At 46.5% G+C, this 19,863-nt stretch overlaps 4 protein-coding genes across 10 annotated transcripts; 1 reads left to right on the top strand and 3 right to left on the bottom strand.

Annotated features, from left to right (window-relative positions):
• The first annotated feature begins 129 nt into the window (after positions 1–129).
• On the top strand, positions 130–4,788 carry NEPRO (nucleolus and neural progenitor protein). Its single transcript, XM_015875496.2, has 9 exons — positions 130–283; positions 432–586; positions 1,383–1,459; positions 1,565–1,715; positions 2,030–2,094; positions 2,406–2,764; positions 3,026–3,087; positions 3,419–3,669; positions 4,069–4,788. The coding sequence occupies exons 1-9, from the start codon at positions 193–195 to the stop codon at positions 4,445–4,447; spliced, it is 1,590 nt and encodes a 529-aa protein (XP_015730982.1). The 5' UTR covers positions 130–192; the 3' UTR covers positions 4,448–4,788.
• Positions 4,789–5,197: 409 nt separating this feature from the next.
• On the bottom strand, positions 5,198–7,635 carry TAF13 (TATA-box binding protein associated factor 13). The gene is made up of 4 exons (XM_015875482.2): positions 7,503–7,635; positions 7,332–7,410; positions 7,145–7,242; positions 5,198–5,816 (listed from the first exon to the last, which is right to left on the bottom strand). Exons 1-4 carry the CDS (start codon positions 7,527–7,529, stop codon positions 5,646–5,648), a joined length of 375 nt encoding a protein of 124 aa, XP_015730968.1. The 5' UTR covers positions 7,530–7,635; the 3' UTR covers positions 5,198–5,645.
• Positions 7,636–7,790: 155 nt separating this feature from the next.
• On the bottom strand, positions 7,791–11,542 carry GTPBP8 (GTP binding protein 8 (putative)). Its single transcript, XM_015875469.2, has 7 exons — positions 11,199–11,542; positions 11,004–11,102; positions 10,727–10,857; positions 10,276–10,375; positions 9,551–9,669; positions 9,197–9,323; positions 7,791–8,795 (listed from the first exon to the last, which is right to left on the bottom strand). The coding sequence occupies exons 1-6, from the start codon at positions 11,508–11,510 to the stop codon at positions 9,239–9,241; spliced, it is 846 nt and encodes a 281-aa protein (XP_015730955.1). The 5' UTR covers positions 11,511–11,542; the 3' UTR covers positions 7,791–8,795; positions 9,197–9,238.
• A 1,691-nt stretch (positions 11,543–13,233) lies between these two features.
• On the bottom strand, positions 13,234–19,835 carry LOC107320010 (cell surface glycoprotein CD200 receptor 1-B-like). 7 transcript variants are annotated; one of them, XM_032447554.1, is made up of 5 exons: positions 19,399–19,826; positions 16,351–16,656; positions 15,675–15,923; positions 14,878–14,977; positions 14,052–14,190 (listed from the first exon to the last, which is right to left on the bottom strand). In XM_032447554.1, exons 1-5 carry the CDS (start codon positions 19,532–19,534, stop codon positions 14,172–14,174), a joined length of 810 nt encoding a protein of 269 aa, XP_032303445.1. In that variant the 5' UTR covers positions 19,535–19,826; the 3' UTR covers positions 14,052–14,171. The 7 variants fall into 7 exon arrangements, with proteins under 7 accessions (XP_032303440.1, XP_015730934.1, XP_032303445.1 ...); XM_015875458.2 differs by lacking the exon at positions 16,351–16,656 and adding an exon at positions 18,434–18,739 and having other exon boundaries at positions 19,399–19,813; XM_032447555.1 differs by lacking the exon at positions 14,878–14,977 and having other exon boundaries at positions 14,093–14,190; positions 19,399–19,824.
• Positions 19,836–19,863: the final 28 nt, after the last annotated feature.

The following is a 19,863-nucleotide window of genomic DNA, read 5'->3' on the forward strand; positions in this document are numbered from 1 at the left end:
TCTGCTGGTTGGTGACCCTGCACAGTGCAGGGGGTTGGAACTTTGCCGCAAGCCCTTAGCTTGGTGCATCGCCTCCCTCATCCGCGGATCCCAGCATCCAGAACAGCACTGCTCGATGCGCTCTGTGAACGCCGTGTGTGACTGAGTGCAGGCCGCACCCCCGCCTGCACGTCCCGCCCCGCACAGCACAAGATGGCGGCGCCCGAAGCTGCGTGGAACCGTGTGGACGTGCCGTGGCCCTCCAGCAGCAGCGCGGTGGCAGTGGACGCGCAGCACCCCGCAGGTCCCCGGCTGGGCTGCCGGGCCCCACGGCCGGGATGGGGCGGGGAGGAACCGGGAGGGGGCACCGGAGCCATGGGGTCCGCAGGGATGGGGAAGCGGAGTCGGGGGCGATGGGCTCGCGTGGGTCGCTGAGTGCCATCCGTTCGCAGTGCGCTGCCTGCCGGCCCTGCGGCGCTGTTGTGTCGGCACCATGAAGCGGCTGTGCTGGCCGAGCCTGACCGCCGAGGGACGCGTCCTGCGGGCCCTGCTCTACGTGTTCCACAGCAGGCTGCTGCGGCACCGGCCGTACCTGGCCATGCAGCAGGTGAGCGGCGGGCAGCTGGGGTGGTTTGAAGGCCTTGGGACAGCGTGAGAAGTGCAGCTTGATTTCAGCTTTTGGTGCCTCGTCGCTGTTTGATTCAGTTGGGAGAGGGGAGGTTTGGGTGTGGAAGAACTGCAGGCTGCTCTGTCGGATGTTGCCTCTCCTGAGGCAGAAGCTGAACTCTTGAGCAGCTCTGTAGTAAAGGGGTTGTCATAGTCTTCAAACAACTGTGCTGAAATAAAACAGCAGTCCTTCTTACCTTCTCCATTCATTTGTTCGTTATCGTTGGTGAAGGACTGGTTAAATCCCAAACACATTCCATACATCCACTGTTTAGATTTCAGAGACTTCTGTACTTTATCCCCATCATGTTGCATTACCACAGTCATAGAATATCATGAGTTGGAAGGGACCCGTAAGGATCATTGAGTCCAACTCCTGGCTCTATACAGGACCACCCAAAAATCAGACCTCATACCTCAGAGCATTGTCTAAATGCTTCTTGAAATCCATTTATATGCTGCAGGAGAAACCATACAGTGCCAATGAAAAGTGATCTGCTCCTGCTCTTAATTTCCTATTCACAGTAAGGTGATAAAGGGGTCTCTGTCACAGTGCAGATATGGCAACAAGACCAGAGCACTGTATCACACAAACCTGAAGTCTGCTATTAAACTGATAAGGGGAAGGTGTCATTTAAAGTAGTGACTGCTCTTAGACAAGGGCATTGGTGTCTCTCAGCTGAAGGACTTCCCTTTTTTTTTTTCTTCCTTTTCTTTTCCCTTCTTTTTTCCCCTAGGTGGAACAGTGCTTGAAGCGCCTGTGGAAAATGAACTTGGTGGGCTGCATTGAAACCCTGGCAGAACTGATTCCCAGGTCAGTGCCATGACCCTGTATGCACTACTACCCATTGGTCAGCCTACGGAACCGAAGGAGGAGATGCTAGACCACAGACATCTCCTTGCCCTTGTCTTGCCACAGGAAAACTAAAGCCCAGGACCAAGCAGAGTGCTTAGTTCCCAGCCAGCCTATGCTGGAAACAGTGGCCGTGAAGGTGCTGGGAGGCTGTAAGCTCATACTGCGTCTGCTAGACTGTTGCTGTAAAGCATTTCTGTATCCTTTTTTTTGCTATGTAAATATTCTTACTGTTCACCGGCAGCACTTCACGAGGCCAAAGGAATGTCTGTGCTGCTGGTGGAGTCCACATTGCAATTCATTTGTGCACCTTGAAGATTCTTTGCTAGTCAGACATTTTATTTTCAAGTTATTACGTAGGAACCTCAGGCTGCTGGCTGGCTGCTGTTCCAGCCTTGAGCAACCCAAAGTTTGGATACGCACCTCCCGAATTGTTCAGGATATCGCCTTGTGAATTGCCCGTAGTTGATGGGCTCAGCAAGTTTCATTACATACTGTTTATTCTTTAACCTTAACTGGTGTAATCTGCAGCTTGTCTGTTCAGAAGAATTCATACTTATGAACACCGTGGCTTTGGGCATGTTGAGCCGGCTATGGTTTGTATATTTGACAATTGTTTGCTGTCTGTTTGACATGCCTGTCAGGGAGAAAGCTTGTGATTAGAGCGTTCTTGTTGAGTGAGCTTTATTCAGCTAGGAGGAGAGGGGAAAAAGATCATACAGATCCCTCCATCCTTTTGGACTCTGTTCTAGCACCTGAAGAGTTGTGTGAGTGGAGAATGTAAAGAGAGGGGCCTCTACTGGGGGGAGAACAAAGCTCTTCCCTTTGAGTTCAAGGCAGTTGTTCAGTGAGTATAAGCACAAGTTCTTGCTAGGAGAGAATCTACACCTTTGTCTTCTCCCTTCAGGATTCAGTACAGGTGTTTACTGCAGAACCTCATCTCCCTGTATGGCGTACTGTCAACATCGCTTCATCTGGTGTCTGAGACCCAGCAGATGCCCTACATCAAGGGATTTACCTTCCCTGCTGATATCGGTAGCTTTCTTGGAGTTAACCTTTCTGCTGAGGTGAAGAAACAAAAAGCTAAAATGCTTACAGCAAGAAGACCTACCGGCTGGCTGAAGAAGCTCTTCCCAACCACATCAGAAGCCGTATCAAAGGCTGGGAAAAAGAGAGGTTTTGTGACCTATGCGAGAGCTGTGAAGAACCACAGCATTCCTGCGGATGACATTGGAGAACCCGTTCTGGGGACCATAGGCAGCAGAGGTAAAGCCTTTTTGCCACAGCAATACTGGTATCTGAGACCAGAGACTGGCTACCGCTTTGTCCAACTTTGTCCAACAGAGCAAATGCTTCTGCTTCCCACAGAGTGTGGTTCTGGTACAAACTCCCCTCCTGAAATGCTGAGTACAGGCATAAGCCTGCTGAGACACCGGGAGAGCTGAGAGCTCAGCAGGGCAAAGCATTAGTGTGTTTGTGTGAGGACTTAAAACTCTTTACTTAATGGGAACTCTTCTCTTTCTGTAGAGAACCACCTATGGTTTGATGTGAAGAGTTTGCTTAGACCATCCAGACCTCCAATACAAGGGGTTTGTATACCACAGTTTTACACAAGATTGCTTTTATGTTGCTGTGAAGAGCCTAACACTTGAAATGTGTTACCTATATGATGGAAAATGTCCTCTTTCCTTGCCTTATGTTACCTGTCTAACAGGTCATTCTGTTATGCAAGCATTTGTTGGTATGTCAAGCGAAGTGACCAGAGAGGAAGTCAGAAGAAGTCAGTAGACAGGAATATAAATGCTCACTGTGTGTCTCTCCTTAAGAAATGCAAAACACAGTGCTTTGCTCCTCCCTGGCAGAGCAGCAGGCACCTCACCTTTTTAGAAAGCCAACTGTTTTTCTGCTTCTTTGTTTCAGGGTAGATGCCTGACATCAAAACCTTTTAATGAAACATCAGTGTCACTTTCCTCTTCTGTGGCAAAACTGCAGCGCACTGGGCCTCTCGTACAGATGTTTCAAACAGCTGCATCATTTGGTGAGCTGTCGGAGGCGCTCAGAAAAGCCATTCTGTGGTGCAAAGGCAACAAACTCAAATCAGAAGCTTACTTTCTGCGCAGCAAGTTGTTGAAGAGCAATCGGCTGCACCATGTGGAGGCACAAGGATGCAGGTATTCTGCTGAGCACAGGGGCTCTGGATCTGATAGTTTAACTTCACATGTTTTGCTACAATGTAGAGAAATGCTGTGGTCTGACCTATATATTTATTTTTGAGCTTGAGCACAATCACATCTTCAGGTCATTGGAATTGCTGATACAAGTATCTGTATAGCTTTGCTTGTGAGAGGATTTAAAGGGTTAATAAATGCATGAATATGTAATAAAAGGGGGGAATGAAAATGCAGCTTAGATTGTGTGCCTGCATAATGGTGTTAGATGATGTAAAGATGCTGTAGCATTTCCCGAGTGTGACAGAATGGCAGAGAATGCCCATATCTAGAGCTCTGAAAACACCATAGGTAATAGTAACAGCTGTAAAGTTCTCTCTTGTTCATCTTCCTTCCCTTAAGCTTGCAGAAGAAACTGCGCTGTGTCAAAATGACGCTCTGTAAATACCTCCTGTATGGCTCCCAGAACACGCGCTGGCCAAGGCAGTACCGTAGGGCATGGATCTTTGGAAGGAGGGCAGAATTCTCCAAGTGCTCAAAGAGAACTCTGAGGACTGTTCAGCAAAAACATTCGGAGCTTTCTGGGGACCATGTGAGCTGCATTTCACCCACTGTGAGGCCTTCGAGTCAGAAAGGATGTCCCATCATTCACACGGCCGCTGTCAAACAAAGTACAGCAGGGACTCCTAAGCAGCTGCTGTTAAAAGAAAGCCCCAGGTCTGTGCACGAAGATTCTGACAACGTGGATATTGACTCTATTTTTGCAGCAATGGGTGTCTGATTCTGGACTAGGAAGAAGAAACGTGTCTTGTTTTTCTAACTAGAACTTGGAATGCCTCTAAGTGTCTTGGTACCTCATACACTGAGTTCTATTAACAAAGGAGTAATGATCTTATTTTTGTAAACATTTTTGTTGTTCTTTTTTATGGAACAGTGTTCAAAACAGATGAGTAATCTGTATCCTTTTTACCCAGCCTTGTCCAGGGACAGCAGCTTGGAGTTACTTCCTACTCAGTGCCTTTTCTCTCCTGTCCTGAAAAGGTGTTAACCAAATCCTGCTGCTTTGGAAACAGGGCAAAGCACAGTTGGAGCCCGCAAGAGTAAACTTATCTGTGAACAAGTCCCCCAGTGTCCTGAAGTCTTTTCAAGTGTGCAGTTTTTGCCTGCTTGGCAATGTGTAGCTATTCCAGCACATACTTATTCCTTGCTCTAACATTATTTCACAAGCTTAGTGCTTTCCATCGAGCTCTTATTTGTAATTACCCGGTGATCCTAATCTTGTGAAAAAAGTTCTTTGAATTAAGTCAGATCAGTTTTATAGTGGAGCATCTGCCCAACAGGGGCAAGGCAAGGATCTGAGTGCAACTAAATCTGGAACAGGTTAATTTCAGTTCTCTAAGTGTACAGTAAAAACAGGAGAGCTGTGTCTACTAGGACAGAAACAGCACTTAGAGCTCATGAGATGCTACAATAGCCAACAATTTTTATGTGCCCTGCGTTAACTGATCAGTGTACGTGTAGTTACGAAGAGTGGGCACAGACTCGAGTTGCTTTATTCAAGTTTATGTACAGAGCAGAATTTGTAATAGTTTGGGCTTGACAACTTTGTCCAGTTAACCAACATCTATTTTCCAGGTTTCCTGTCAACAAAATACCTCGACATAACCAAAGTAGAGAAGAGCTTGTCATGGGCCTTGTAGATTCCCAATTCAGCTGTCCTACTGCAGACTTCTCACCTTTAAAATATCTTTAGAGCTCATTTCTCAAATTCCCATAATGGTATAAAAACACGTTAGGAGCGCCATGTGTAATCAGTTAACATCTAGCTGTTTGAATGCCTACCACAAGAGGCTGAGAGGCAGAGCAGATAGCAGCAATGATCTCCAGCTCAAATAACCCCTCAAAGCAACACACATGACATTTCTTCCTCTTGAGCAACAGGAGCCCACAGCACGCTCCAGTCAAGCCTGTACACAGAATCAAGATCCATAGTTTGCTTCATCAAAGGCCTTTCTGGCACGTTTCAGTTCTTCATTCATAGTCAGAAGGTCTTTAACTCTGGCAAACTTCCGGGGGTCCTTGCGGATTAGGAAGACAATGTCCTCAACCTGTACACGGCCCTGCCGTCCAATTGACATGGCTTTGTGTGTCTGCAAGAGAGAAACATCAGTGTTCCTCTGCCCCTTTTAGTTTTGTTTTCAGATCTCAATCCTACTGTATTTACTGACATTTTAAACAGTCTAGAAGGCAGCAAGTGCAGGATCTGGGCATTGCCATCCAAGTGCAGTACCTCATATACACTGGGTACCACTGCACACACAACAGGAATGTCTTTGGAACTGAAGGCAGACTGGGGAGGGGACACCTGATCTGCAAAGTGCTTGAGGAGCAACAGCATCAAGCAGAATCTGCATGCAGTATGCAATACCTGCATCAGAGGACAGTTTTTTTCTATTGAGAATAGGCAAGGCTAACTTCTCATGAGAAGGGATCCACAAACAATACCACTTTTCTTATTCTTTTTTTTTAACATAAGTGCTCAAGTTGTATCCAAATGTCTGGATCAGCAGTGGCTTTAGGGCCCAGATGGCTGCATTTATTTTATGGTGTGGCATTTCCATCTGTGTAAAGGCACTGAGAGAACACAAGAAGCACATAACATTTCAAAGCTGAGCCATCTGTCAGCAGAACACACAGCGATGCCACTGGGTGCCTCAAAGTCAGCTATGGATTTTTTCCCCTAACTGTTACTTAAAGCCTCCGAACGTTGCCCTAAATCCATGTGGAGTAAAATGTGTTAATTCTATCTTAATATCGGAAGGGCAATCACAGAATCACAGAATGACCCGGGTTGGAAGAGACCTCAAGGATCATGTAGTTCCAACCCGCCTGCCTGGCAGGGCCACCAAACATACACCTTTACTAGATCAGGTTGCCCAGGGCCCCATCCAACCTGGCCTTGAACACCTCCAAGGACGGGGCATCCACAAGCTCCCTGGGCAGCCTGTTCCAGGGCCTAACCACTCTCCTAGTGAAGAACTTCCCCCTAACATCCAACCTCTTATATCTGAGTTTAGATTTCTTCCCAGCAGCACACGAGTTTTTGCCTGGGATAATGCTGAAGGAATTTCATTGAAGCAGAGGGAGCCAAAGCATGCTCCCTACACCAGGTTGCACAGGTAGGAGTCCGAGTGGGTCTTGAACAGCTCCAGGGAAAGAGACTCCATAATCACTCTGGGCAGCCTGTTCCAGTGCTCCGTCACCCTCTCCATGTAGAAGCTCCTGCACACATTTGTGTGGCTCCATGCTCCAGTTTGTGGCCATTTCCCCTTGTCATATTGCCACATGCCGCTGAAAAGAGTCTGGCCTCATCCCTTTGCCTCCCACACCTTAGATATTCACAGACATTGATCAGATCCCCTCTCAGTCTTCTTTTCTCAAGGCTAACAGACCCGTGTTTGGCACACCACTGACTTACCATTTCAGTGATAAATTCTATCACCAGGTCCTCAAGAATATCCACAGATTCCGTGTAAGGGTTCTGGTCATCTCCAAATCCGTACATCATGCATCTTACTGCGGGAATACACACAGCGTGAGGCCTCCATCTGCTCAATGCATCAGTAACGCTCCCACCCTGAGCTCCCCCCCCAACCTGGACTCACGTTCTTTAGAGAAAAGCCTCTTCCTCTTGCCCTGCCCGCCGTCCAAACCGCCGCCGGCTTCCTCGGAGTCCTCCTCGAACTGAAGGAACAAAGCGGAGGAAGGAAGCCGTTAAACGGGGAGCTCCCTCCCGCCCCGAGGCTGAACGCAAACAACCCATCCCCGCCGCTCACCGGCGCGTCCTCCTCCTCGTCCGCCATGGCCGCCACAGCCCGCTACCGCTTCCGGTTTCCCGTTCCCGCCTCCCCTGGGGGCCGCCATCTTGTTGTGCCGTGTCTATAGCACCCAGGCTGTTTCCCACCCCTCACTCATCTAGTGTGAGAAATGCCTTGGGAACTTAGGCTATTCAAAAGATTTTTTCCTTAGGAAGACGAAGGAGAGGAAGAAAAAGGTGCAGCTGAGGTACAGGCACTGGAGAAACAAAACTTTACTGGACAGCAGAGTCAAGAAGAATCTATGGAGCACTTGCTTAATTCGATTTTATTTATTGCCACATCTGTCACAGAGCTTCCAAATCTTGCACATAACAAACTGAGGCCTTGAAGATAACAGCTTGGACTACACTGATGCTTTTGAAAGACACTGGTTTTAAGATACAAACACACAATTATTCCCAAAACATTGACTTGAGTGTTTTCCACCTCTCTAGATCCTACTGTATTTATTTCTAGAATCAGACACTCACAGGCCAGTTTGCTTTGGTGCATTTTGGGATTAGAAGCAAAACGGTAGCATGACATGCTTGATCTCTGCTTACATGTAGAAACTGGAGATCCACATCTCCCTGCTGGTTTCTTCATCCTGCCACTTCCTACATATCTGCTGGAAACAAACTTCAAGCCTAATCTGAGAGTTACAGGACATTCCTTAACGTAACAAACAGTAGAAACACCACCTTCAAGCCTCAGAGTGGGTTATGAAAGAATCACTTTTCCTTGAGATATAAACATTTAATGTAAGTTAACCTCAGCAACTGTATACGCAGAATTGGCAGTCTTAAGACAGGACAAGATGTGTGCCAGAGTGTGACACAGGCACTTTATTAGCTTTGGTCTAAATTGCTGTGTACAACTACTGCTATTTAATGGCAGTCCTTTTTGTACATTCTGTACCAGATGTGGTTTCCCTTTGACCTTAGCCAGGTACAGTGGCTGCAGGACCTCTGTGTTGTGCTTCAGCTCCCAGGGCAGGACAGATGTAGGTAATGGACCCATCTCTGGTAACTGAGCTGAGCGCAGCTGCAGAACTCACGTGGGATTTAAAACAGAAGGTTCATGCAACACTGAGTGATGATCAAGTGCAGGAGGAGAGAGTTCTGCTAGGTGTTGTTCATTCATCACCACTGTTTCAAGCCAACAGCCAACCAGGAGGCAGATCCCATAAAGTAGGTTTCCTTTTCCACATCTGCCCGTAACAGGGACAACCAGATGTAGACAAGCAAGGCATGCCATGCTATCACGCTGAACCTACGGAATGCACAATGCAGAGGAGTTACAATAGTGAAAAAAATACAAGTTTCCAAAAAGCTTTTTGCAAACAAAGCATTGACTGTTTTCACTCTGGACAGCCTTAGAGCAGGCAGGGTGCCCATACGCTCATTTAAACTGCTAGGTGTCATTCAACTCAACAAAGCAAGTACCTGGCTTCTCTCTGGAGGTTCTCTGATTATTTCTTTTCCCTCCCTTGACACAAACACATAGGTTTTGTGTAGTACCCAGGATTCATTCACAGTGATTAAGAAGTTTATTAAACAAAAAGCTCGCCTTTACAAACATTACTTTAGCCAAAAATTTATAAAAGTTTATCCAAAAATAATTGTGGTGCTTCAGGTTCTTACAACAACAATCCAGACCTCTGGTTTTGGTACCTTTTGTTCCAGATGAGCTGAGCAGATCAGGAGCCAGACTTCTCAACTGGACTCTACACTAGGCAGGTTTCCAGTAACATGGGCTACAAAACACCTTAGCAAGTGGACTCCCGAAAACTCCACAGAACTGTGGAAACAAAGGTATGATGTTCAGTGCTTGATGCTACAGTATCTTGAAGCAAGACAAGCAAACTCAACCACTTAAATTACATCCCCACATTGCAATACAACATTAATAGAGTAAGCACTTCTAATGTAATCAATTATAGCTAACACAGTTCCAGGTGAAGGTAGGTTGGTCAGTGCAAATCATCATCTACAAGGCACAGCAGCAAGAAAAAAAAAGAGCATTACCTGACCAGGAATAGCTGAGGAAAGCATCCCTGGGTTTTCTCCTTTACAAACTCCTGGATCCCCAGAACATTCTTTAACAACAGTCCCCTGGAAGCTCGGTCAATTTTTGTTAACACCATCTGTGTGGATCCAGAAAGAAAAGATTGCGAGAGGAAAAGATGATTTTGGTGCTAGCCTGGAAGACTTCCTGGAGCATTTCACTGCAGCCTTTCAATGCCTGAAGGGAACTTACACCCAGGAGGGGAGTAAACTCTTCGAAAGGGCTGACAATAGCAGGACACGGGGAAATGGTTTTAAGTTAAAAGAGGGAAGATTTAGGTTGGATGTTAGGGGGAAGTTCTTCACTAGGAGAGTGGTTAGGCCCTGGGCTGCCCAGGGGAGGTTGTGGATGGCCCGTCCTTGGAGGTGTTCAAGGCCAGGTTGGACGGGCCTGGGCACCTGATAATGTGTATGTTTGGTGGCCCTGCCAGGCAGGGGGGTTGGAACTACATGATCCTTGAGGTCCCTTCCAACCCGGGTCATTCTGTGATTCTGTAATTTTGCTACTTTGATCTATTTTATTATCAGTAAAGAAAGGTGGAGTAGATGGCATTACTAGTCAGGTAGGACAGCCTGCAAAAGCTCAGGTAGGGGGTACATTCCTTTATAGTTATATGGTAAAGGTAATTAACACAAGTCAAGTTTTCATACTGCTTCCACCTCCTCAAGAACAAAGCACTACTCACCACATAAGGAATCCCAAACTCCTCCAGCATCTCTACTGCAATAAGATCCGTGCTCTGGATTCCTACCACAGCATCAACTAATAGAAAAGTCCTCTTCAAGCTGTCAGAAATACAGGCGATAAAGGCAGCACCGTTATTTTGTCTTGCTGTGCTACTGCCAAACTCAAAGCAACAAGAAGAAATGTAAGATTTGGAGGAAGACAAGACAAGAAAAGCTGTGCATGGCACTGAGAGCTCAGCATGGAGCAGCACCTCCATCTGCTCTGCAGTTTTGATCTGTCTAAGCATGAGTGAGTGAGTGAATGAGGGTCACCACAGAGGTTCCCAGTGAACAACTTCAGACTCATCAACACGACCACTGAAAGCTGCTACCTCTGTGGTGTTTTATCACCTGATTACGTGAATCTGCATATAAGCATTCATCTCTCATTGATGCACTGAGGTCCCTTACTTGCGTCGCTCCTGCAGATAAGCCTCCACCATATCCACAAAGTCTTCTGGGGCACGGTAGCCGTACCCTGGCATATCCACCGAAGTGAAGTACTTCCCTATGTTGAAGAAATTCATCTTCTTTGTGTGGCCCTGGGGGGAAGATTTAGGAAGAAAAAGAAGAAAGAGATGCTAAGATGGGCAGCTGGGACATGGGAAGCGGTCTCAGTTCCATACCACCGCCTGGGTTACCAAGCAGCTTTTGGCCCAGAGGGAGCCAAGTTATAAGCGACACTTACTGGAGTTTTCGACACTCTGACCTCCACGTCTGGAGCCAACGAAAACAAGGCCCGGATTAACGACGACTTGCCCACGTTGCTCCGGCCGATGAAGCACACCTGCACTAGAGAACAGCGAGCACTTCCACACCGACCGCACGGCGCACAGCGGGGGCATCAAATCCAGCCCGCCCGGCCTCCCCGCCGCATCCTGACCTCGGGCAGAGCGGGCTGCGGGGCGTGCTCCATGCGGACGGCGGAGCTCACGTAGTCGATGTTGTGGCCGCGGCCGGAGGTGAAGAGCACCTCTGCGCGCTGCAGCGCGTTCAGCCCGGGCTGGAACAGATTGAAGGCCGCCTCCTCGGCGCCGGGAGCCAGGTTGCGGGCTAACCGCTGCAACGGGAACATGATGCCGTCACGGCGGTTCCGCTCCAGCTTCAAGACCTGCGAGAGGGCGGCTAGCGGTGGAGGAAAACCACGACCCGGCCGAGCCCCGGCCCGGCTCCGAGCCGCCCGCAGCAGCAGCATCGCGGCGGCGATACCCGGAAGGCGGAGGGCGGGGCGGGGAGGGCTCGGCGTTACCCAGCGTTTAACCCGTTATGTGCCCGAGCTTTTGGTTTGCATGGGATGCGCCGAGTGAACGGGAGTTGTATTGTGCTGAGTAATCGCTCAATCAAATAGTGTTATGTGCTCTGTGTATCTGTAGTAGTTTCCATGGATGTAATTAGAAGCCATTACTTTGGGAGCAACAGACGTAAGCGTTGCCCAAAACAATTCCCCTTCATTCTGTGCAGCCCAGGTGATCCAAAAGGTCGGACCCCCACGTAATAGGAGGAGCTTCCAAGACGTTGCTGTTGCTCGCTATGAGGAACCTGAGGAACCTGAACATCTGTAAGTCTATTGGTCCCAATGAGATGCATCCCAGAGTCCTAAGGGAATTGGCTGACAAAGTCATCAAGCCACACTTGATGATATCAAGAGCCAGGTGAAGTCCCTGGTGACTGAGAAAAAGGCAACGTCACAACCATTTTTAAGAAGAATAGAAAGGATGACCCAGCGAACTAATGACATGTCAGCCTTACCTCAGTACAGTGGAAGATCATGGAGTAGATCCTCCTGGCAGCTATTCTAAGGTAGGTGGAAGAGAGGGAGGTAATCTGGGATAACCAGCATGGGTACACCTAGGGCAGGTCCTGCCTGACCAACCAGGTTGCTTTTTCTGATGTCATAACTGCATCAGAGGACAAGGGGTGAGCCACTGCCATCTATCTGGACTTCAGTAAGGCCTGTCACATAGTTCCCCATAACATCCTTCAATCCACATTAGAAAGATATGGATTTGGTGGGTGGACTATTTGATGGACAGGGAAATGACTATGAGATCATACCCAGAGAGTGGTGGTCAATGGCTCAGTATCCAGATGGAGATCAGTGATGAGTGGTATCTCTCAGGGGTCAGTACTGGGAATGCTGCTCTTCAATATCTTCATCGGTGACATCAGCGCTGTGATCAAGTGCACCCTCAGCAAGTTTGCAGGTGACACCAAGCTGAGTGGTGTGGTCAGCATACCCATGCCATGCAGAGAGAGCCAGACAGGCAAGAACAGCGAGCCCAGGTGAACCTCATGATGTTCAACAAACTGAAGTGCAAGTTCCTGCACATGGGTCCGTGGCAACCCCCATGATTGCTATATTGCTCACAAGCTGGAGGATGTCAGGATGGAGCACAGCCCTGCTGGGAAGGACCTGGGAGTACTGTTAGATGGTAAGCTGGGCATGAGCCAGCAGTGTGCCCTCACAGCCTATAAAAACCAACTGTATCCTGAGCTGCATCCAAAGCAGCATGGCCAGCAGATGAAGAGAGGTGATCCTGCCCCTCTACTCTGTGCTGGTAAGGCCTCACCTGGAGTACTGTGTCCAGATGTGGAGTCCTCAGTACAGGGGAGACATGGAGCTGCTGGAGTGTGTCCAGAGGAGGGCCCCAGAATTGATCCAAGGGATGGAACACCTCCCCTGTGAGGACAGGCTGAGAGAGCTGGGGCTGTTGAGCCTGGAAATGAGAAGGCTCTGGGGAGACCTGAGAGTGGCCTTTCAAGTATCCAAAAGGGAAGCTATAAGAAAGAAGGATACAGACTCTTCAGCAGAGTCTGTGTTGACAGGATGAGGCAAGATGGTTTCAAACTAAAAGAGAAGAGATTTAGACTGGATATGAGGAAAATGTTTTTTTACAGTAAGGGTAGTGAAGCACTGGAACAAGTTGCTGAGAGATGTGGTAGATGTCCTGTCTCTGGAGACAGTCTAGGTCAGGCTGGATGGGGCTCTGAGCAACCTGATCTAGCTGTAGGTGCTAGATCAGATCCCTGCTTCATTGCAGGGAGTTGGACTCAAATGATTTTATGATTTTATTCTCTATACATCACTAGTTGTGGCAGTGTATCATCATCTGGAAAATTACACACAAGGACTCTTTTGTGATAGAGCCAGTAGGATGTGTTTAAATCAACTGCTGCAGATCTCTGTGTTCCATGGGCTGCAGCTCTCTTTTATGCAAAGAGGTAAATGAGAGTTTAAAGCTTAGATCTCAGGACTGTAATATCTTTGATGCTTCAGGTGGCAGTAACTACTCAAGGTCAAATATTCTCTGTCCTCTTTGTTGCTGTTGTTGTTGCTTGTGGTGATAAGTCATTTTTATAATGAAATACAATATTCTTCTGGTGAAAATAATAGAGCTGCTCAAATTCACCTTCAGTCCTGCATAACCATCTTGGGAAAGCTGCTATTGTTAGTATGCAAGAAACTTTCTTCTGATTTATCTGAGCCAGTAAAACGGGATACTTGAATACTAGGGTAGGATACCATGTACTTAAAACTGAGTGACTTTCTTTTATACAACATGAATTATTTACCAATTGTGTATTTGCATGGGTGATGGTGTCCATGGTTGCTTTAGAGGGAAAAAGAAAGCTGACAAAGGTCAGGTGGGATCTGCCCTGCATGTTATCTTTCTGCACAGTTACACTGGCTGCTTCGTGGATGTTTGCTTCATCTGCCTGAATGCTTTGACACTGTGATTGGCTGTGGCATCTCACATTGCTGACTGAAGCATACAGGGAGTTTCTTTCATCTGTGCTCAGGTGCTGAGTTAGAAGTAGCCCTGGATGGCTACGCACATGGGATATGCTTTGGCTTTCATGGGTTCCTCTTCTTTCTGGAAAACAAGACATCAATACCATCAACATGAGGCCTAGGAACCTGTGTGAGCACATGCTGATCTGGCTCTCGTGACAGATTCTGAGATGACTGCACGTGATGTGAAATAGCACCAGAAGCTCTCAGAAACTTCTCTAGGTGTGACCAAAGTGGTTTTGCATGTATCACATCTTGCGCATAGCTTGCATAACGGAACATGCAGTGGTGAAGAACAGCCAAAAGGAAAAAAGGAGGCCAGCAGACAAGCAAGGCTGATGACACAGTGAAGAAACCATACAATGTAGTCTAAAGTGAAAAGTTATTTTAGGTACACCTCACCTTCAAACAGGGAAGCTGAACAAGAGACACCCTGACAGACTCTTCCAGTACCTGAAGTATGAATTTACTCTGCCAGAGTCCTGACAGAATGAAGCGTTTCCATTCAGTGCAGCATGCAATATAATGAGTATCCCTTGCCAACATCTAACCAGCTATGGTTTCTACTCAGTGCCATTATTCAGTGAAGATGTGAGCAATGCACAATTACTGCAGTAGAAAGTCAAAATATTTGATATGGTTAATTCACCCACAGTAGTTACCCTGAGCAGCACAGAGTGACAGAATTGTTTGATTTCAAGACACAAGCAGTATTTAGAGGTTTCCACTAACACCAGACAAGTTTTCCTTAGCCCCACATTGTACGTACCTGTAACCATGGAGCTTTGAATAGTAAATGGCAGCTACAAAGGTGACGATGATCAGGAAACCAACAAAGATGGCTGTATGTCGTATGAGGTGTCTGTGTGCTAAACACAATTAATTAGTCTTAGTTGTGCCTTCTTACTGCTCCGTTTCTTTAATATTTCAGTATAAGCATTAAGCTGCTCTAGCACATGCATTTTCAGCATGCTTGTGAAATAGAATCCTCTTTAGCAAAAGGGAAAGTCATTAATGAAAGCTGTCTGAGAAACAAAAATGTAGTTTGTGTCAGAAACAAAAACGGATGGCCCAGATTCCACATTGGACAACTCATGACACTTATACACTATGAGCCACTCACAAGGACTCAGCGTATCTCCATATTGTGATTCATAACTCAGAATGAAGTTATTCATTTGTTTCTGCTCACCATTTGCTATTTGGTCTCTATCTTACCACGATCCGAGCAGAAAATCATTTGCATCTGAACAGATTTTACTGACAGTCTGGTTCCACATGGTTATTTTAACAGTAAGAGCATGTCTGCTCTGAGGCTGCTTCCTACAGCTTTCCAACTACCAAAAGAACACTAATGCATTAATGTACTTCCCTATTAGGGAAAAAAAAAGCACTTGGAAATAGTGACTGGAACACAAACAAACTGTCAAAGTTTATGAACAAAAGTGCTCTGGGATGGCACTTGTCTTTGTAGAATTTCACTGTAGGTGTCTGTAGCTGTAGAGCAAGAATGTGAACAGAGGGCTAAACAGAACTTGAACACTGAGCACACAAAGGGAAGCTTACATGGGAAGCAGGCTATGGACTTGGTCTCGTTCAGAGTTGCATGGGACACAATGCAGGTAGGATTCTCCCCACTGGTGCTATGTGCTGTGAACCTGCTGACAACAGTCACTGTCCCGTTATCGTGGCTGTCTGCTCTGGGTGTGGAGTTGCTCTCTGGGACCCACCAGATCTCAGCAGCTGGCTTCACTGTCTCTGCCTCGCACACAGGGTTCCCATGGTCATCGCAGTACAGAGCCATTCTTGGGGAAACTGCAAAGTACCAGGAAGGGGGAGATGTGTGTGGATTGCTGCAAAGGGATAGGAAGTATCCCTGGACATGGAGGTAGGCAATTCACTACAATACAAGGCTGAATTAGGCTTGTACCATGCAGCCATTACTGAGTGACTGCAGCATAACAGTGAGCTCATTCAGGATCCTTCTTCAGAGTACTGAAAATTGCTTCACACTCATCACTTATAACTCTACAGGGGAGGAAGAAGCAGCAGAAGGAAAGAGTTTTGTCAAATAAGGAAAGAAGCTGAATTACTCTGAATGAAATACGTGACCATTTATTCCCATGAGAAAGCTTCGCTTCTTACTGCAAACTTCTTCCAGTGCACAAGGAGAGGAGCTTTGTATGCACAGGCCTGGACACAGTCCTCTGGAGAACAGTGAAATGAGGAAGGAGACCCTTACCTAGCACAGTCAGGTGATAGTGGTGGTGGAAATTCCCATCAAAATTTACTACTTCACAGGTGTAATTTCCCTCATCAGCCATTCCTACTTGCCGTATCTCAAGTGCCTGATCCCACTCTGGTCTGGATCTCCAGTTTATTCTGTCACTGCAGTTGGTTCTTTCTTTCCTGTGACCCTTCAAGTGTGCCAAGCTGCACCAGCCTCCAGTCTTGGGGCTTATTTTCCACGTTACCATAGTTAATTTTGTCACATTAGGGCAGGTCATCACAGCGCTGTCACCCAGGTTTGCAAACACTCGATTAATTCCTGGAGGAGACAAGGAAAGAGAAGGATGTATGAAAAGGTGCTCTAGGATGTCACGTATGGCCTCAGAGTTCTGGTCTGTGCTTCACATGGAAATGTCAGCCATGCTACATTCTGGATTGAGGCCTTGTTTTTGTTTATCTTGAAGTTGTCTGTCATCTGCACAGTTGTGGATTGTGAAAGCAGTGGGCTATTACAGTCTACTCTATCAACTTATTTCCCAGTGGGACTTATTGGATGAGAGAGATACTCGAAGAAAATCATGCTCCAGCACATTGGTTTTATCAGATCAGCAATTTATTCAGATGTGTTCAACTGTTTGCTTGTTCCTTAAACATTTGTTGTGTAGCATTCATTTAGTAGTTCCCTGTCTCTTGTTACCCATGTGCCTCTGTGCTCTCTGTCAAATTCTGTACAGTTGCCACTTCTACAGGTTTGGAACCTACTTTGTCTTTGCTTTTGTCTCTAGGATCGGATTCTCTACTGGCAGTCTTTCATCAGAAAGCCTTTGATTTCTACTGTCCTGATGGGTAGCAAGGATACAAACTGATCTTGTTTTCTTTTTCTGGAGGAAGAGATAGCCTCTTTTCTTAAGGTACTGTCTACTGTCATGAGAAGTGCAGTAAACATGTTTATCTTTTTTCCTCAATTGAATACGTTTTTTATACTCTTGTAGTCTCACATTTTAGATGTCTAATCTTACAGTTCTCCTGCTTACGCCATCATGGAACCACTACTAAAATTCAACACTTAGAAAAGAACATTTTTAATTTGGTTGAGTTGCTACAGTTAGTATCGTGGAATTGATGACTATTCTACAGCAGGGAAAGAAAGCTTGTTCTCAGTCTTCAAGATTTGTAAAGTATTTAGATCCAATCCAGGATATTTCTTAGTTCTTCTTCTCTCTAAATACCATCTTAAAATGAGCAACTTTGCAGGTAGCACAGCATCATGAAATGACATGAAACACACTATGTCAGACAAATACCCTGGGAAAGATGGATGGATGAGAGTAATGATGCCTTTGTAGCAGGACATGGTTATATCTGTTGGATCGCTTCTGATTCAGAGGAGATTAGTAGCTCTTTAGGCCTCTTATTCCAGAAAGGAATGCTGACATCTTCTTACAAAGGAAATTAATTTTGTCTGATTTAGGTGGGAATTAAGTTCTGCAGATTGTTCTTTGAAACTGCTCTTGGAATGTGGCCCGTAACTGTGTGTAAATACAGGAATTCATGATGACCACAATCCAGCTATGTTTTCACAGCATTGTTTATGCTAAAATATTGAACTTCACTAGTACATCCCTAAAACTAAGCACTGGAATAAGAGTTCTGCTGAATGAGGTTTCACTGAAAGGTTCTTGCATTTGAGTGAAATACTATGGCCACGTGCCCTGAGGGAAGGTATCCCTGGACATGGAGGTAGGCAATTCACTACAATACAAGGCTGAATTAGACTTGCCCCAAGCAGCCATTGCTGAGTGACTGCAGCACAACAGTGAGCTCATTCAGAATCCTTCTTCAGAGTACTGAAAATTGCTTCACACTCATCACTTATAACTCTACAGGGAAGGAAGAAGCAACAGAAGGAAAGAGAGTTTTGTCAAATAAGGAAAGAAGCTGAATTACTCTGAATGAAATACGTGACCATTTATTCCCATGAGAAAGCTTCGCTTCTTACTGCAAACTTCTTCCAGTGCACAAGGAGAGGAGCTTTGTATGCACAGGCCTGGACACAGTCCTCTGGAGAACAGTGAAATGAGGAAGGAGACCCTTACCTAGCACAGTCAGGTGATAGTGGTGGTGGAAACCCCCATCAGCATTTACCACTTCACAGGTGTAATTTCCCTCATCAGCCATTTCTACTTGCTGTATCTCAAGTGCCTGATCCCACTCTGGTCTGGATCTCCAGTTTATTCTGTCACTGCAGTTGGTTCTTTCTGTCTTGTGACCATTCAAGTATGACAAGCTGCACTGGCCTCCAGTCTTGGGGCTTATTTTCCACGTTACCATAGTTATATTTATCACATTAGGGCAGGTCATCACCGCGTTGTCACCCAGGTATACTGACAATCTGTTAATTCCTGGAGAAGACAAGGAAAGAGAAGGATGTATGAAAAGGTGCTCCAGGATGTCACGTATGGCCTCAGAGTTCTGGTCTGTGCTTCACACAGAAATGTCAGCCATGCTGCATTCTGGAGTGAGGTCCTGTCTCTGCCAGCCCAAGAGCTGTGTGTGTCATTTTAGACAGAAACCAATTCCCAAATTTCTGGCTGTGTTTGCCAAATTGGTCCTTGGTTTTACTCCTGTCCTCTGTACAGCCTTTTCCCTAAACCAATCAATAAGTAACAGGGCTTGGAAGTGAAGACTGGCTGAGCCCATTGGCGTGGGAAGGTTTCTTGGGATGACTCTCCCTCAGCATCACTGCCCAGTAAAGGAGAAAAATGGACACTGACCCCTGTTTTGTGTTAGATATGAGCAGCTCTCCTAATCAGGTCAAGCACTGGAGTCAAATTCTGTCCTGCCACTCCGGAACTTATTTGAACCAATTTCCCCAATTATAGCACTGTCAAATGAAGAATGACAAAGTAGAAGAGAAAATACAACATTTAGCTGCAAAGAAAACACGCCCCTGTTCTCTGACAGATAGTGAAACCCCTGACGGACTCAAGATCACTGCCCCACAACCCTCTGTCCTACCCAGTCCCAACAAAAGCCAACATACAAAAAATGCCAGAACTACCTGAAGCTCCTGTGACTGCAGTGCTGGTGAGCAGAACAATAGTCCATGCGATGTTCCTGACCACTTCCAAGGCTGCTCTCGTGTTCATGGGTGACACAGGCTTCTTACAGTGTCCAGCTTGCTGTGACATCCCCATCTTCCCCTGCTAGGGATGTGCAGCAGTTAGAGCCACTGCTCTTCCTGCGCTTATTCGGACCTCTGACTGTAGCCGCAGCTTGATGGTTATTCATATGAAGAAGCTTCTTCCTGTGCAGTGAATTGGTCAGCGTAAAGGAAATGCTATCAGTATTTGTTTTCTGCTTTCTGGACTTCTACTGAACGTTACTAAGAGCAGATAAGATCTGTAGCAGAACTTGCAAAGTGTAAGCAGAGTGATTTTTATGCCTGGCCCTGATCTGACAGTGAGGATTTTATCATTAGGAATGGGGGGAAGGTTATTCTTATCCTACTGCTTAAAGAGTGTTC

The sequence above is a fragment of the Coturnix japonica genome, chromosome 1, assembly GCF_001577835.2.
Source record: "Coturnix japonica isolate 7356 chromosome 1, Coturnix japonica 2.1, whole genome shotgun sequence".
NCBI classification, from domain to species: domain Eukaryota; kingdom Metazoa; phylum Chordata; class Aves; order Galliformes; family Phasianidae; genus Coturnix; species Coturnix japonica.

Bases quoted from the DNA above. Each gene is read 5' to 3' on its own strand.
- TAF13 (XM_015875482.2), bottom strand. From the start codon at position 7,529: ATGGCGGACGAGGAGGAGGACGCGCCG. The intron at 7,243-7,331 runs GTGAGTCCAGGT...GTATTCCCGCAG, and splicing joins GAGGCTTTTCTCTAAAGAAC to TAAGATGCATGATGTACGGA. The intron at 5,817-7,144 runs GTAAGTCAGTGG...TCTCTCTTGCAG, and splicing joins TAGAATTTATCACTGAAATG to ACACACAAAGCCATGTCAAT.
- GTPBP8 (XM_015875469.2), bottom strand. From the start codon at position 11,510: ATGCTGCTGCTGCGGGCGGCTCGGAGCCGGGCCGGGGCTCGGCCGGGT. The intron at 10,858-11,003 runs GTAAGTGTCGCT...TCTTCCCCCCAG, and splicing joins TCAGAGTGTCGAAAACTCCA to GGCCACACAAAGAAGATGAA. The intron at 10,376-10,726 runs GTAAGGGACCTC...TATTTCTGACAG, and splicing joins TATCTGCAGGAGCGACGCAA to CTTGAAGAGGACTTTTCTAT.
- LOC107320010 (XM_032447549.1), bottom strand. From the start codon at position 19,534: ATGGGGATGTCACAGCAAGCTGGACACTGTAAGAAGCCTGTGTCACCC. The intron at 16,657-19,398 runs GTAGTTCTGGCA...TGTCTCCTCCAG, and splicing joins TGCAGTCACAGGAGCTTCAG to GAATTAATCGAGTGTTTGCA. The intron at 14,191-16,350 runs GTAAGGGTCTCC...CTTGTTTTCCAG, and splicing joins CTATCACCTGACTGTGCTAG to AAAGAAGAGGAACCCATGAA.
- NEPRO (XM_015875496.2), top strand. From the start codon at position 193: ATGGCGGCGCCCGAAGCTGCGTGGAACCGTGTGGACGTGCCGTGGCCC. The intron at 284-431 runs GTCCCCGGCTGG...ATCCGTTCGCAG, and splicing joins GGACGCGCAGCACCCCGCAG to TGCGCTGCCTGCCGGCCCTG. The intron at 2,095-2,405 runs GTTTGTATATTT...TTCTCCCTTCAG, and splicing joins GGCATGTTGAGCCGGCTATG to GATTCAGTACAGGTGTTTAC.